A 17,500-nucleotide genomic window follows, 5' to 3' on the forward strand; every position below is an offset into this window, starting at 1 on the left:
GGTGAGTGTCATTTAAATCACGTTTCTGCAGCTTTAATAACTAAAGCACAAGCTCGTTACTAAAGTCCAATTAACAAAATCAAAGCAGGTTTGCCGGTTTAGAAAAAACATCTGATCTTTTTAATGAAAGGTAAAGTATACGGCAATTACTGGATCGTTTCATCTGTTGGTGTTTTGATTGTCGTTGCATCTTTTTAAAAGTTGGTTCTTCATGTTTGTCTTGTCTTTAATTAACAGAGCATCGTTATGCATTCAGACACTGAACCTGACAGGGATCAGATGCTGATTATTGCTTCATGGAATGGGAGTTTTGTTGAGAAAATGAGATTGATGTAAAGTGCTCTGAGAGCTCTTCACACTCATGTGGACAGACTCGGTTTGTCTCTTATGCTCTGCGTGCTTCTCTTGCTGTCGTGTGCATTAGGTTTTCTCTTCTGTTCCTCCCTGGAAAAAGTGGCTCATTACGGTTCCTCTTCTCTCGCCTGCTAACTTTCTCTTAAGAGAGAATTTGCCGCTTGCTTCTCCATGATGAAGCAGATATTAAAGACATGCACACGAAGCAGATACGCTTATGTCATTAGAAAAATGCTCCTTAAAAACAGTTTTGTAAAGTTTCCTCTAACACCAAAATCTTTAAACGTCATAATTTGTTTACAAAACAAACATTATTATTTACTGATATGGGTGATAAGGCCTTTAAAAAAATAGCTGGTTTCCATCAAAAACGTGTTAAAGGGGGACAAATATCTTCAGTAACTGCTCTGAAACCAGTGTTATTTTAGTATCATTGATATACTATTATAGTTTTTATATTATTAAAGTTTTAGATAAAGTTTTAGAATTTTTCAAGCATGTTTATAAGTAAAATATTTTTGTAATTTATATATACATATGTCTGTATAGTTTTTATTAATTTTATTTAACTTTTTACTTAAGAAAATACTTCAAGTAAAGCTAAAATTAAGCTGAAATAGGTATTTTATATTGTTTTATTTATTTAATTAATTGATTGATTGTTTTAGTTGAATTTAACTCTTATATCCCTGATTGGCAGCTGACTAAATGGAGATTTTGTTGAAAGTTTATGAAACTTTTTTTTTTTTTTATATTCACAGAAAGACCAGGCACATGCATTAAAAAAAGTAAATGGTGTCTATTTTGGTTTAATGGTGACATTTAAAGGCGCACACACAAACATTAGTTGTCAGTTTAGACAAGTAAATGTTCTTTATACTCCCAGTTAAAACCCGGAGAAGAACAAAGCTGAAACAGATACATAATTAAGACGTCCATAATCCATAATAACACTTCCTCCAGTGAAAAAAAGTGTTCTGGTCTGAATCAGGAGAGAAATCCGTGTGTTAAGTGTTCAGTGCTCCAGAGAATCACATGGCAGATCATAACCATGGGTTACTGCAGTGTGTGTGTGTGTGTGTGCAGTGATATATTTAGATGTGTTGTTAGAAAGTTGGCACATTCACACTGAGTCATAGAAGGAGATGTCAAGATACTTCAGTAACGCAGGCAGCATCATTAAGACATAATCGAAGACGCTCAGCCAGGAATAGATGGTGGAGGTGATGAAAAAAACACTAACGAGAGACTAAATGCTAATTTTTCTGACTAAATGCTAATTTTTCTGACGTCAGTCCTGCTGGGTTTAGGCTAAGTTTAGGATTGTTTATCAGCTTCATTCAACTTTAAGGTCAGTAAGTTTGGAGTCAGTACGAAATTTATTAGACATGTATTCAGTAAGGCTGCGTTAAATTGATGAAAAGTGACAGTAAATACATTTATAATGTCGACCTTTCTAATCATCTGTGAATCCTTTAAGATAAGCAGCACAAATGTTTACAACATTGATGATAATCAGAAATGTTTCTTGAGCAGTAAATCATCATATTATTCTGATTCCTAAAGATCATGTGACACTGAAGACTGGAGGAATGATGCTGAAAATACAGCAGTGCAACACAGAAATAAATTACACTTTAATAGAGATTCACACAGAAAATGGCTATTTTAAATGCTAATAATATTTAGAATTTTTACTGTATTTTTTGATCAAATAGAAAACGGCTATTTTAACCCTCTGGAGTCTAAGGGTATTTTTGGGGCCTGGAGAAGTTTTGTCATGCCTTGACATTTGTGCTTTTTTCAGTTTCTTATAAATATCTAAATGGGTAAAGACTAATCTCACTGTAATCGGCACAAACTGGGCTGTAATAATATGTGAAATGCATGTATGTACATGATTTTGTTTTTGAGAAAAAAAATATTATGCGTGGTTAGTGAAAAACTAAAAATGTTAAATCACTTGAATAAGGAAAAAAAACACAAAGAACAATGGTTCCCGGGATTTTTGAGAACTGGAGCTTGTAGTCTAGAATTTTCTTTCTAAATGATGTGAAAATCATCTCGTTTACTCACTCACAGAAAACAATATATTGATTTAAATTTTCTAAGACACTTTTTGTTGGTAAAAGTCATATGCGAGTAGGTGTCAACTACCATGAATATCATTGTGATTTACACCTGAGAAGACAAAGGCCCGCATAATGAGCTGCATAATGAGCCGCATAATGAGCTGCATAATGGGCCGCATAATGAACTGCATAATGAGCTGCATAATGAGCCATTCAGTCATCTGTGCCACTGAGAGGAAGGAGTTACAAGAAAGAATGTGAGAACAAAAATGTATATAATTTTATGTTTGTAGTTTATTAAGAATATATTAAATTATCCCACAACATAATTTAATATCCACTTGGGGGAGCAGTTAAACAGTTTATTAGAAACAATCAAAGCTGACTTTCAAACAAATTGTTTTGCATCAAAACTCCAGTCACACAATCCTTCAGAAATCCTTTTAACAATCTTATTTTCTACAAAAAAACATTTATTGTTATTATTATTATCATTATTATTAATGTTGAAAAGAGCTGAGAATATTTTTCTGGGTTTTTAGGGGGAATAAATTGAAAGAAAAGCATGTTTTTACATTTGTGACAGTTATCTATTTGTTACATTTATATTATTTACATCAAGCTTTTGAATGGTATAGTATTGTATATTGTTATTGAAACTTCATAATGTTTCACTTGATTATACATTTAGTCAGGAATTATAGTTTGGAAAAAGTCTAACTAGTAAAACGTTTACACGTTATGTGAAAACTAGTACAAGTATATAAATAAATAAAAAGAGACTTACTCATGTTTATGATCTCTGCTGAATAAAGTGCTTCATTCTTTTTTTCTGAGGAAATCCATTTCTCAAATCCTCAACCACATCACATCTTTTTGGGGTGATTTATGTCTTATTCCTCTCATCGCGAAGCAAACAGTAAAATAAAAACTTGAACAGTCTGGCTGCTTTTTCTTCTGTTATGGGCGTATTCAAGCCGCGCACTTCAGTTTGAATCTGAATAGAGCGTTCAGCGCGGGGGCATGGTCACGTTAGATATAATGAAGGGAGACTTGAAAAACAGACATCGCATTGTTTTCATATGGATTACTTTATCACAGAATATCTGTTTTCGGCGGCACTTGTTTAGTTTAAAAATAGACATGTCAAGCTTTCTATAGATATCTCTCTCATGTATTTTCGTTGAGTATTCACGGAGTTACAGTTCATTTAAATGACATGTTTGTAAAAGAAGATCAGCGCAGACAAAGGCTGCAGACAGCGCTCCTTGTTTGTTATCTTTATTTTATAAGTGCACAAAGTTTTGTTGTTATTATGTCTGTATCCAAAAAAAAGTAGACCCTTTACAGATTCGATTGATGTATTGCTCTTATCTGTACGATTAAAACTGAAAGTGTAATTTAAGTTCTTTTTTTCGGGGTTATAAGGAGAAAATGACTCAAAACGCGTATCCGCGTTAATCGACTCGAGAGGGTTAAATGATAATGATATTTTGAATTTTTACTGTATTTTTTGATGAAATAGAAAATGGCTATTTTAAATGATAGTAATATTTTGAATTTTTACTGTATTTTTTGATGAAATAGAAAACGGCTATTTTAAATGATAATAATATTTCGAATTTTTTACTGTATTTTTTGATCAAACAGAAAACAGCTATTTTAAATGATAATAATATTTTGAATTTTTACTGTATTTTTTGATCAAATAGAAAACGGCTATTTTAAATGATAATAATATTTTGAATTTTTTACTGTATTTTTTGATCAAATGGAAAACGGTTATTTTAAATTATAATAATATTTTGGATTTTTACTGTATTTTTTTGATCAAAAAGAAAAAGGCTATTTTAAATGATGATAATATTTTGAATTTTTTACTGTATTTTCTGATCAAATAGAAAACGGCTATTTTAAATTCTAATAATGTTTCAAATTTTTACTGTATTTTTTGATCAAATAGAAAACGTCTATTTTAAATTATAATAATATTATTTTAAATGTTGACTATTTTTGGATCAAATAAATGCAGCCTTGGTGAGCAAATCTTACCAATCTCAAACTTTTGAACATTAGTGTATGCACAGTTTTTAATTGACTTAATGCTCTGGTAAAGTCACTTTTTAACATGAAGCCTCTTGTAGCGTATGTTATATCTTCAAATGCATCACGTCTCTCTCTGTTTGTCTGCAGTCGTTTGCTGAAGACTGACATGGAGCTGGAAGTTCTGCGCTACACCAACCGCATTTCCAGTGAAGCCCACAAAGAGGTAAAATAACTTTTAGGCAGATTTCTCCCCCGAAGTTTTCTAATTTGAAAACTGCTGCCCTTAAGACTTTAGTTGAAATTAGTCAAACCTGATAATTGCTCTGAAACACCAGAACTGCATTTCTCAAAAGCCTCCCAAGCCTCCCATGATCTCTTTAGGCTTATGATGCTTATGATGTTAAAGGGAAGAAGGCCGTCGAATCTCACTTAAAAACACTATTTGGTTGGAGTTTTAGCCTCTGTTCCTCTGTTAGAAAGCATTTTTAGTCAGATCTGTGCTGTATACTCTTGATTTAAAGCTTCCAAAATCTCATACTTCGTTTGATCAGTATTTAGGCCAGCATTGCATTTATCCTTCACAGATACAAGACAATACCAGAATGCTAAACAGTTTATATTTATCTAGACCAGGCGCTGCACTGGGAAAAAATAAAATGGTTGCACTCGGAAATTGCTAGTAGATTTCATAATTTCATAAAGTAATGCATTACTAGTTATCTGAAAAATCTAATCCAATTACATAAAATTACTTGTAGTGTTTTACCCCTCAAAACTAGTTGGAGTAAACAAAAGTTTTTAAATGAGATGATTGTGTGAATTTTCGATTAATCACGATGGCAGTAGTTCATTAAATGATGGCTATTTTACCTAATAACGATTTTTGTATTGCATTGGATTTTTTGAATTGAATTTTGTATTGAATGCTAAGCAATACAAACAAAAAACAATGCAGACACAATTCGCTCTTCATAATTGCTTTATAATATAGTCTCAAGTGCAGATCCTTGTTTTTAATCATGTACAGTAACATGCTTATATCATGCCGCTAACAGATGAACACAGACTCTTGATGCATGTGCTGTTAGTCCTTATTTATTCAATTAATTCGATGCTTGAAATGTTTTGAACAATGCACTGCAGGCGAGCAGGTGGCATGAATAAAGCTCAGGGAGACTCTAAATAATTTAATAATCCCGATTGATGGTGTTGGTTTGTGGTAGAATAGGTTGCTGATATCCATTAATGGATGGAAAGTCTTTTTAAGAGTGGTTTATGTTGATGGCCAGTCTGTGGTTTGTACATGTGGTTTTGTGGTTTTCATCTTTAGGTGAACTATTTCTATAAAGACTATTGCATGAGTCAGATTTTTTTAATACTTTGATTGTTTTTTTATTTTACAGTCAATAAAAGCGGCATTAAAATTCTGAAATGACTTAAGCATTAATAACGAACGAACCATTTAATTTGTAGGTGAACTATTCCTTTAAAACTGTAGAAAATACAAAGATTTCCATTTTATTTCGTTCTGCTGTTGTCAGGATTCTTCCACATTGCAGACAGAATTGTAGAAGCTCAATATACATTGGAAATAGCCCCAGCACTTCATCAAATCTAGAGTGACCTTGGCAGACCGGGTCAATCTTCAGATGAAGGTCTGAAGGACATGTTTTGAGGCTCTTTTGATCCCTTGTTTCCAGCAATAAAGGCCACGGCACATATTAACACTCACAGGTCTTCATAAGTGCCAGTCTCAGCCAGAGCTGATGTAGACAAACGTCTCACAGCCGTAAACTCTCGTCTTCTGTTATTGCTGGATATTTGGTTTAAGAGGGACATGAGTCAAGGCTACAATAGAAACACATTGTTTTGTTTTTAAAGCTGAAATGAGGAACGAGGGATTTTGAAGAGTTCACTGTATGGTCACTTGAAACCGTTGAACAGGAAGAGTTCATATTCAGAATCACTTCTATTTTTTTATCGGTTTTGCTAATGGATTAGGGACGTGTCTTATTTTTGTGCTGATGTGAAAGGAGAATGTTTCCAAATATCTTTCTTCCTCAGAAATACAGAAAGATTAATAAACAGAAACCAGGATTAATAAAATTATCGTTGCGTGAAAGCAGATTCTTCAAAACCAAGCGGCGTTCCAACTTCACTTAGTCATTTTATTTTTATTATGCATGGTTCAGTTTTATCTGCATTAACTTATCTTGTTAATGTATCTTGTATCTTTCTTAGTTCCATGCATGGCCTAAAACACTTGTCGGCCTGATTTGGGTGAAGATGTTGTGACTTACAAAACAAATTCTGGGTGATTTTTCTCCTCTTTCTCTCTCCAGATCTCTGGCTCAAAGAGTATTTCACTCTAAAATGCACATTATACCTCCATATCATATTTGCTGAGTGAAATCCGATATTTGTTTCTTACTTATTTTGGGCGGTGGTTTCCAAAAATAGTGCCTTTTTGCTTTAGCTTGTCATATTTCCTTACTAAATATGATGCATTTCGTAGCATTTTTGCCTTTACAACCATTTGTAAGGTGAAGTAGTCTTGTATTTTTCTTAATCAACAGAAAAAACTGCAGTAAAGATATCTGAGCTAGATTGCAGATATTTTTGTTGCAATTTTTTTTTGCATGATTTTATTTTATACTTTTATGCCTGATTTCCTTTTGTTTTGCTCCTTTGCAGAGATTACAAGTTCAGTTATATATTTTGAACACTTACTTTTGTCATAAAATAATATATATATTACATTACTATTTTTAATGTTTTTGAATTTTTTTTTAATGTTTTCTGCTCATCAAGCCTGCATTTATTTGATCAAAAATACAGAAAAAACAGTAATATTGTGAAATATTATTACAACTTAAAATAATAGTTTTCTATTTTTTTTTTTTTTTTTTTAGTATATAGTATATTCTATTTGAATATACTTTAAAAAAATTATTTATTCCTGTGATGCAAAGCAGAATTTTCAGCATCATTCCTCCAGCCTTCAGTGTCACATGTAACATCCAGTCTATCACATGATCATTTAGAAATCATTCTAATATTCTGATTTATTATGAGTGTTGGAAACAGTTCTGCTGTCTAATATATTTGATGAATAAAAGGTTAAAAAGAACTGCATTTATTCAAAATAAAAATAAAATTCTAATAATATATATTCTATTCATATATTTTCTTTACTATCCCTTTTTATCAATTTAACACATCCTTGCTGAATAAAAGTATTGATTTTATTTAAAAAAAAAAAGAAAAAAAAATACTGACCCCAAATTACTGACCAGTAGTTTATAATGTTATTACAAAATATTTATATTTTAAAAACATAGCTTCTTTTTTTTTTTCTTTTTTTTTTTTTACTTTTTATTCATCAAAGTATCCTAAAAAAGTATCACATGTTCTGAAAAAATATTAAGCAGCAGAACTGTTTCCAACTTTGATAATGAATCATCATATTAGAATGATTTCTAAAGGATCATGTGATAATGATCCTAAAAATTCAGCTTTGCATCACAGAAATAAATGATAATTTAAAGTATAATAAATTTAAAAACAATTATTTTCAATTGTAATATTATATCACAATATTAAATTTTTTTCCTTTATTTTTGATCAAATAAATGCAGGCCGATTATTGGCTGATACATCAGAGCATCTGTAATATATATATATATATATATATATATATATATATATATATATATATATATATATATATATATATATATATATATATATATATATATATATATATATATATATATATATATATATATATATATATTACAGATGCTCTGATGTATCAGCCAATAATCGGTAATCAACATCGGCCGATAAAAGCAATTATTTGCACTATTTGCCTTTGGCTGATTGTTTAGAAACAGACGATGATGAGGTCTGATTATATCCTAAACTAAACTATTTGTATCAGTTAATATCATTCTGAATTATCGGTGGTCAGTTATCGGCTGAGAAATTTAGTATCGGTGCATCTCTAATATATATACATTCTATAATACATTTTAAAATCTTATTTTGTAAAATAAAAAAAGCATAATCAAGTTATAACATTATATATAATATAAGGCTTTTTTGCAAGTCAGCAGAATTAATGTTTTTTTTTTTCAAGATGCTGGATTTTTTAAGTACTTTAGAAGATGTTTACAATTATTTTCATCCCAGTGGGCCTTATAATAGGCATAAGTTTCTTTATATTCAAGATTTAATTTGTCACGTACAGTTATTTTTTTTCTGAAAAGTTAGGAAATTCATGTGAAAATATAAAAAAGACTTGGAATGTTATAAATTACTTATTAAATAAAAAAACAAACAAATCAAGGAATTCCAGTTCAGTTATCCGATGGTATCGAGAATTATCAAAACCCCATCGATATAGCAAACGGTTTCAATGATTTCTTTGTGAATGTTGGTCCTTCACTGGCAAAAAACATTGTGAATACAGGAAAATTTACTTTACAAATTTGTATTTTGCCTCATCCTTGCTTAAATGAATTTGATCCTCCAACTCCAAATGAAGTGCTTGAAATCATATTAAAGATGAAAGATGAAAGATGAGAAATAAATACTATTGGAATATTTTTAGACTTGTCAAAAGCATTTGACACAGTAAATCATAATATTCTTTTAGCAAAATTAGAAAATTATGGCATTAAACATATAGCCTTAACTTGGGTACAAAATGATTTGGAAGAGAGAGAGCAATTTGTTTATGTTAACAATCTGAGCTCAAGTAGGGGAAAACCTTTATGTGGGGTACCGCAGGGGTCCATTTTGGGACCTCTATTATTTCTAATTTATATCAATGATTTAAGAGTTGTTTGTAAAAATGTTATACCACTCATGTTTGCAGACGATACATGTCTTCTATTATCTCATTCTAACATTGACACATTGATAAGTAAATGTTTACTTATATAAATATTTCTAAATGGTTTAAAGTTAATCAACTCTCTCTTAATATACAAAAAACTAACTTTATGATTTTTAGCACAAAAAAACAAAGGAGATTGTCAGGACATAGAGGTATCAATTGATGGTTTAAAAATTGGCCAAGTGACCCAAATAATTGTTTTAGGTGTCATTGTCGACCAAAAACTAACCTGGAAATATCATATTCAGCATGTTTGCAGAAAAATAATGAAATCTATTGGCATACTGAGTAGAGTTCGTTCTTTAATTGATATTTCATGTATGAAAACATTATATTACAGTTTGATCTATCCCCACATTCTGTACTGTAATATTGTTTGGGGTGCAACATGCCAAACATATCTAAATAAGATTTTATTAATACAAAAGAAATTCTTAAGAATTATGTCATCATCTACTCCGCTTTTCATAAAATATAACATTTTGACAATATTCAATGTTAACATCTATTGCATAAATACCTTTTATGTACAAGTATGTGTATATGACAAATATTATGCCCAGAGCTTTTAATAACTTTTTCATTTATTCTTCGGATGTTCATGCCTACTCCACAAGGCACTGCAAAGATTTTTATCGTCCTTTTTGTAGAACTACAGCCAATCAATCTACACTGAAATACAGAGGGCCTTCCCTCTGGAATCATTTAGACCAAAGACTAAAACCACTCTAAACTCTTTAAAAAGAGAGCTGAAAATAATGTTAACATATAAATAAGTTTATCTTGTTAATTTGTTTATTAAAATGTTTGATGCATTGATTGTATTGTCTTGCTTGATCATGTAATTTTATGTTAATTTAATGAGATTTTTGGGAGGTGGTTTTATAAGACCTTATGGTCTTCTCACTCTCTTCCGCACAGTATTTTGTTTTCATCTTTTATGGATTTGTAAAGTTGTATTTCGAATGTTATATGTGCAAATAAACTTTCAAACTTTATATAGTAAATATATATCCAGCAGTGCAAGGTAAATCAGTTCATCTCCGAAGACTGTGCAATTATTTGTAAAGTATGTAAAAAACATCAACAGAGATAAAAAGTAGGGGTGTAACGATACGCGTATTCGTATTGAACCGTTCGGTACGAGGCTTTCGGTTCGGTACGTGGTACGCATTATGGACCGAACGGTTTGTTGGACTAATTAATTATATTTGGAAAATAAAAAAAAAAAGTGAAATATAATGATATGCGTTCAACAAGGTAGCCCAATAACCCAAACGACGTAACAGGCAACGCCCCTGACACCCCCGAAGAAGGAAAAAACACCAACTTATATGTTTATGTTAGGCTACTCAGTCAGGCGCTCGCTCACTCAGTAAGCGCTGAAGGCTCGTTGCAAAATGGCCAATGCATTTAACAGACCAGAAATAGAAGATCCTCCAATAACCAACAGGTCTGGTGTTTCGGTGCACTTTGGATTCCCTGTAAGCTATAATGGTGATGGCAAGAGAGTGGTGGATAAAAAAAACAACGATATGTCCCATCTAGGGTACACCAGCGGGAATACAAAAAAAAAAAAAAAAAAACACCAGCGGGAATACTTGAAACATGTCAACTCATTTACGCCGACATCACCTTAGTGTGTCAGTATCTGGGAAAAGACGGAAAAAGGAGAAACATACATGCAACAAACTATCCCCGCAGCATTTAGACAGACATTTCCAACGGATTCAAACAGGGCAAAAGACATCACCACGGCGATTGGTAGGCTACATTTACGTTATAGCCGCGGATATGAGACCTTACTATTTACCATTGATTCTATCATCCCCATTATAGCTTACAGGGAATCCAAAGTGCACCCAAACACCAGACCTGTTGGTTATTGGAGGATCTTCTATTTCTGGTCTGTTAAACACATTAGCCATTTTGCAACGAGCCTTCAGCGCGTACAGAGTGAGCGAGCGCCTTACTCTGTAGTGGAAAACGTAGGTTTTAAGAACATGCTTAATGGAATTGAGCCCCGTTACAATATTCCTTCACGAGCCCATTTCAGACAGACCGTAATTCCTGCTTTGTTCCAAAAAACATAAGCCCTATAGAGAACCAATTGAGTAAAAACACACTCAATATAAAGAGTTATAGAGTTCCATATAAAAAGTTACATCTTTGTATTTGTTCATAACTAATATAACATTTTCATTTTTTTTTATAAGGAGCTGTTTTTGTTTTATACAGTATGCTGCTAAGAAAACACCATAGAAGATGGGTAAAGAATAGCTCCATCATTGTTCAATGTAAAAAAAAAAGAAACATACTTTGTTAGTTTTAATAAATAAAACATTTTTTAAAAATCATGGAAATTTATCTGCCAATTTTTTCTTTTTGCTGTATCTAAAACGTACCGAACCGTACCGAACCGAACCGTGACACCAGTGTATCGTATCGAACCGAACCGTGAATTTTGTGAACCATTACACCCCTAATAAAAAGATAGTAACAAAGAAAGATGTCTGGGAGGTACAGGACAGTATATTTATTTGTTGGTGTGAAATGTGACCTGGAAGTGTTCTTGACAGCTTTCGTGAGATTCATCTGAATGCACTGTGGTCTGTCAGTGATGCTTACAGCAGCAGGTTTTGCTGGTTTGAAATGTAAATGACTGTAAATGCTGATTTTGTCTTTGCGGTAAGGAGAGCTGAGAAGAAGGTCATTTTCAGTCAAGCAGCGATTAAGAGCTCAGCTTCAGACTAGGACTTTTACTCTTTTATTGAGTCTGACAGGAGCGGATGACAGTTATTTGACCTTTTAACGTCCAGATATGAATAATAGACTGTCTATGTAAATTGTGGTTTTAAGCATTTATATGCCACTAGCCATGCCAGAGTAAACCGTTTGATTTCCAGATTTAATGCACTGTAAGTCACTCTGGATAGATGCATAATGCCACATGCATAAATGTAAATATCTGTCTTTATATTGTGCATCAGTTTAAAGATGCATTAAATAGTTCTATATCTTGAAATTGCATTGATTGTCTCAATCAAGCATGCATTTGTTTATTATATCCCAGAAAGTATCGTTAAACCTATTAAGACAGGACTAGTTTAGTAGGATGACCAAATGGTAAATATATGTTTTGCAAATATACTTGTCAGTGTTTTTCTTGCATATTACAGAAAATGACCTACGGTTCTGCTAACTTGGGTTTTCTCTAGAAATTTTCTTTATGCACAATTTTCAGATTCAGCACAGAAATTAAAGCTATCGTTTTGCTGTCGTCTTTGCTGCCAAAGAAACTCATTGCTGAAAGCATTGTCAAATTATCCAGTGAAACACTAATAAAAAAAATAAATAAAATTTACAATTAGCAGATGCTTTTATCCAAAGCAGCTTGCATTCAGGTTATATATTTTAATGGTTTATGCCTTATAATCAAACCCATAATATTGGAGCACCATCTATTTTATTCAAACTTCAAGAACGTATAACATTAAACTATGTAACTGTAACTCATTAAGAGTAATTTAGGAAACAAATCCTATCTGAATAGTGCTGACAGCATTCATTTTGTTTGAATAAATGGTATTGTAGCCTAGAACAGTTTAGTTGTATTTCTAGTCACAGCTCTGAATTATTATATGTTTTCCATTGGGTTTCTTGTCACTTTTGGAGCTTTCTTTTTTTTTTTTACATGCCTTAAACCCTCCCGTTTTTTTCGCACCTGACAGAAGACAGCTCAGAACACACTGGACCCTTTTATATCATTAATGAGTCCAATTATATTTAGCACAGAATGTACATAGAGGGACAAATGAGGAGTTACTGTGGCAGTGTCTATCCGCTTCACCGTCTCCTCTTCCTCTCGCGGGACGTCATTAAAATCCAGCGCTCGACACCTGAGCAGCTCATCGCCACTCGTTCCCATCATCCCAAACTCCCAGCGTTACGTTCACCTGCGCCAGGTTATTTTTCTCAGGAGACCATGACTGTCTGATATAGCACAAGACCAGTCAAGTGCTCATCAGTGGCTCTTTACAGCTCACTATTGTTCTTAGAGTGCTACAGTAAAAATGATAGTATTTAGAAATATTATTACATTAGGACAAGCTATGAACCAGAAGGAGTTACAGGTAACTACATTTGTCAGAAGTTTGGGATTTGTAAGATTTTTTTGTTTGTTTTTGAAAGAAGTCTCTTCTGCTCATCAAAAAAATACAGTAAAAATCTGAAATATTATTACGATTTAAAATGTTTTTTTTGTGTATATCTGTTAAAATGTAATTTATTTCTGTGATGCGCAGTTGAATTATCAGCATCATTACTCCAGTCTTCAGTGCCACTGTTTGTAATATTCTACTTTTTTTGCATTTTTGTGAACCATGATCATTTAAGGCTTCTTTGATGATTACGAATTTCAAATTCATACATTCATGCTCTTTTTGTCTTATTATTAACAGTGCTTATTTGAAATAAAAATCCTCCATGACATTATAAATGCTTTTAAATTATGCATTTTTCAATATTCTCTCCAGAACAAAACACTGCAACTAAATTTTCATGAACATCAACAAAATGTTAAAATTTAAATTTTCGATGAAACTGTGATTTTTTTTTTTTTCCTTGACAAATATTTTTTTTGGATCACTTTTGTTCAATGTAATGCATCCTGTATTAATTGACACTAAACTTTTGAACTGTAGCACTGTTTTATTCCTACAAGCATCATTTTACCTCGGTCACCCAACAAACCTGATCTCCGCCTCTCCCGGGGATCCTTCAGCGCCGCTATACGAAGTGACTCACGATTCTCGATTGAAATAAAAGCTTCCTAACCTGCAATCATCAAACAGCCCTCGACACTCGCTCTCCCTCATTTCTCTCCGCCTCGCCTCAAATGACTGTTATCTCATCAAATGGATGAGTCTTTCTGTAATTTGAAGGCAATTGCTGGTCATTTTCTCGTTGCCTGTCGGCGAGAGTTCATTGAGATTATTAGACTCTATCTGGAGAGCGAAGGGAAGCCCTCGGCTGAGGACTGAGGTGGATGACTAATTGAATATTTTGTAGAGCGCTCTTATCTGATTACTGTGTGTGTTTCCTTTTGTAGGTGATGAAACGTGTGAAGCCGGGCGTGAAAGAGTATGAGATGGAGAGGTGAGTATTGAATCGTTAATTGATTTAATTGATTGATTGAGCTGCTGGTGTCCTGATTAAATCCTCTCAACGAAAGTGAAGCCTGATGAAGAATATCACACTCTTTTCCCATGAACTCTCAGAATCGGTCGTCTGAGAGCTAGTAACTACTTTACTTTATGACCCACAGTGTAGTCCAGACTTAGTTCGCTGGTTTTAACTCGATTTTTTAACGTCTGAAAACATGCAGGTTTTTTTTGTTGGTTTACAAACTAATTTGAGTGTGTGCATAACTTCAACTTGTACTTATTTTTCTATTGCTGCTTCTCTGTTTTAGAATTTGTTGCATAAGTTCCTATTCAATCTAAATAAATTCTGTTATAGGAATTTTAATATTTCACCTTCTTTCTTAATACCTGTACCTAATTTCTTTACATTTTTTTTTTACTATTCTTCACCATTATCTCAGGGCTTTGAAGCCTGTTTTACATGCTGCTTTGAATTTCAATTGAACTAAAATGATCTCATTTTAATTGTTTGTGTTGGTATGGATATAAAGGTATGGTGTGTATGCATGTACTGAGCAATTTGAGACACTGCACAAAAAAAATTATAATAATGCATTGCAATGGATGGAAATGCATGGAATGCATGTTTTCATCAATGCATAAAAAATAATGTGTGTTTTTTCATAGAAAACAACAGTGACATAATGTAAAATGCTATTTAAAGGGATTAAATATTGAAAATAAACTAATTTTGGTTAATTATTATTCTGATTTCTGAAGATCATGTGACACTGAAGACTGGAGGAATGATGCTGAAAATACAGCGGAGCATCACAGAAATTAATTAGAGTTTAACAGAGATTCACACAGAAAACTGTCATTTTAAATCACAATATTATAAACGATTTTTACTGTATTTCTGACCAAACAAATGCATCTCTGCCAAGAAGATGAGACTTATTCTAAAAACTTAAAAAAATGTTTAGTTCAGTTGTGATTCCTCATGATCTGTCAGGAAGCATTACTATTTGATTCATTATATTCAAAAGCATCACTTACAGCACCTTTAACTCTTATATAATGAATATCTAGTAAACTACAGACTCCGAATATTGAGAATCTTCTAGCTGTGTTGGTGTTTTCTCTTCTGATCAGCTGCAGCTTTTTCCAGGGATTTTCTCTCAGTATCTGCGGCTGGAGAAGTGTAAGATAAGAGCGACTCCCTCCACTCGTTTTGTCCTCTGAAGAAGTGACGTCCAGAGGTCTCCCAGATCTTCACAGATTGTGATGCATGATCTGCTTCCTCTAATGATGCCGTGCCTCTCAGCTCTGGCCGCCCAAGTGCATGCTGGGATGTGACCTCCACATTCATCTCTCCCTCTCTGTGTGGTCAGGAGAAGCCAATTTCCATCCAATCTTCTTCTAACTTTTTTTTATCTCTGTGAATGTCAGTTTCCTGCAGGGATCGGGAGGCTTTTTAATGTTAAGCGTCTGCTGCAGTCCTAGAGTCACATTAGGCCATTAGGAGCCACACACACACACACACACACACAAGATTCGAGGTGAAACATCTTCACAGAAACAAAAACATGGCTGGATTTGCTCAAGTTGTTTGAGTGTAACTGCATTGACATTCAGAAGTTTGAGGTCAGTTAAAGAGGTCTGTTCTGCTCAACAAGGCTATTTATTTGATCAAAAATACTGTAAAAATAGTTAAATATTATTATGATTTAAAACAGCAGTTTTCTGTGTGAATCTGTGTTAAAGTGTAATTTATTTCTGTGATGCTCCGCTGTATTTTCAGCATCATTCCTCCAGTCTTCAGTGTCACATGATCTTCAGAAAGCATGAAAATATGATGATTTACTGCTCGAGAAACATTTCTGATTATTATCAATGTTGAAAAACAGTTGCACTGCACAATTTTTTTGTGAAAACGGTAATGCATTTTATTTTTCAGGATTCACAGATTAAACGAAAGTTCAGACGAACAGCCTCATTTGAAATATAAATATTTTGTAACATTATAAATGTCTTAACTGTCACTTTTGATTAATTTAATACAGTAATAATTTATTTAAAAAAAAGCACACACACTTGTAACACTCTCACATTTATATAGACACAGCAGTAAGATGATAACAGCGGATACTTGCATTTTATTCCCCTGAATCCCATTTTCTCATGTATCACAGCATTTTTAACACAAATTTTGCTTCATCATATTTGTAATTGCTTATTAAATGAAGCAGCTGAGGCTCCTCAGTGGGAATTACACAGAAATCAACCGCAAAAACTCTTTTTTTAGTTGGTATTTAAATTTTTTTTTTTTTTTTTTTTTTAAGGATCACGTCTTGGCTTTTTGACAGGGCATATAGAAGTAAATGTAGAAACAATATACAAATTTAAATATATGTATAAAAAAAAGTACGATAATAACATAACATAAGCAAACTAATTTAATGATTTACTTTTTTATTAGTTTTTATTTGTCAGTATGATATCCCTGAGCCTGATAGAAACACAGAGCATCTCTTGCTCTCATTGAATGTTGAAAATGTATTTATTTAATGTGTGTGTGTGTGTGTGTGTGTTTGTCTGTGTGTGCGCGTGCGTGTGCGTGCGTGTGCGTGTGTGTGTGTGTGTGTGTGTGTGTGTGTGTGTGTGTTTGTCTATGTGTGCGTGTGCGTGTGCGTGTGTGTGTGTGTTTGTCTGTGTGTGTGTGTGTGTGTGTGTGTGTGTTTGTCTGTGTGTGTGTGTGTGTGTGTGTGTTTGTCTGTGTGTGTGTGTGTGTGTGTGTGTGTGCGTGTGTGTGTGTGCGTGTGCGTGTGTGTGTTTGTCTGTGTGTGTGTGTGTGTGTGTGTGTTTGTCTGTGTGTGTGTGTGTGTGTGTGTGTGTGTTTGTCTGTGTGTGTGTGTGTGTGTGTGTGTGCGCGCGTGCGTGTGTGTGTGTGTGTGTGTGTGTGTGTGTGTGTGTGTTTG

At 33.1% G+C, this 17,500-nt stretch overlaps 1 protein-coding gene across 3 annotated transcripts in view; it reads left to right on the forward strand.

Annotated features, from left to right (window-relative positions):
- The window catches only part of LOC132156404 (xaa-Pro dipeptidase-like), an 85,038-nt gene that overhangs the window by 16,339 nt on the left and 51,199 nt on the right, over positions 1–17,500 (forward strand). For all 3 annotated transcript variants that reach the window (XM_059565408.1, XM_059565407.1, XM_059565409.1), the window contains 3 exons: position 1; positions 4,620–4,695; positions 14,486–14,532. The exon at position 1 is cut by the window's left edge and continues 44 nt beyond it. In XM_059565408.1, the coding sequence (XP_059421391.1) occupies position 1; positions 4,620–4,695; positions 14,486–14,532 (124 nt within the window). The remainder of the gene's footprint in view (positions 2–4,619; positions 4,696–14,485; positions 14,533–17,500) is intronic.

The sequence above is a fragment of the Carassius carassius genome, chromosome 13 (assembly GCF_963082965.1).
Source record: "Carassius carassius chromosome 13, fCarCar2.1, whole genome shotgun sequence".
NCBI lineage: Eukaryota > Metazoa > Chordata > Actinopteri > Cypriniformes > Cyprinidae > Carassius > Carassius carassius.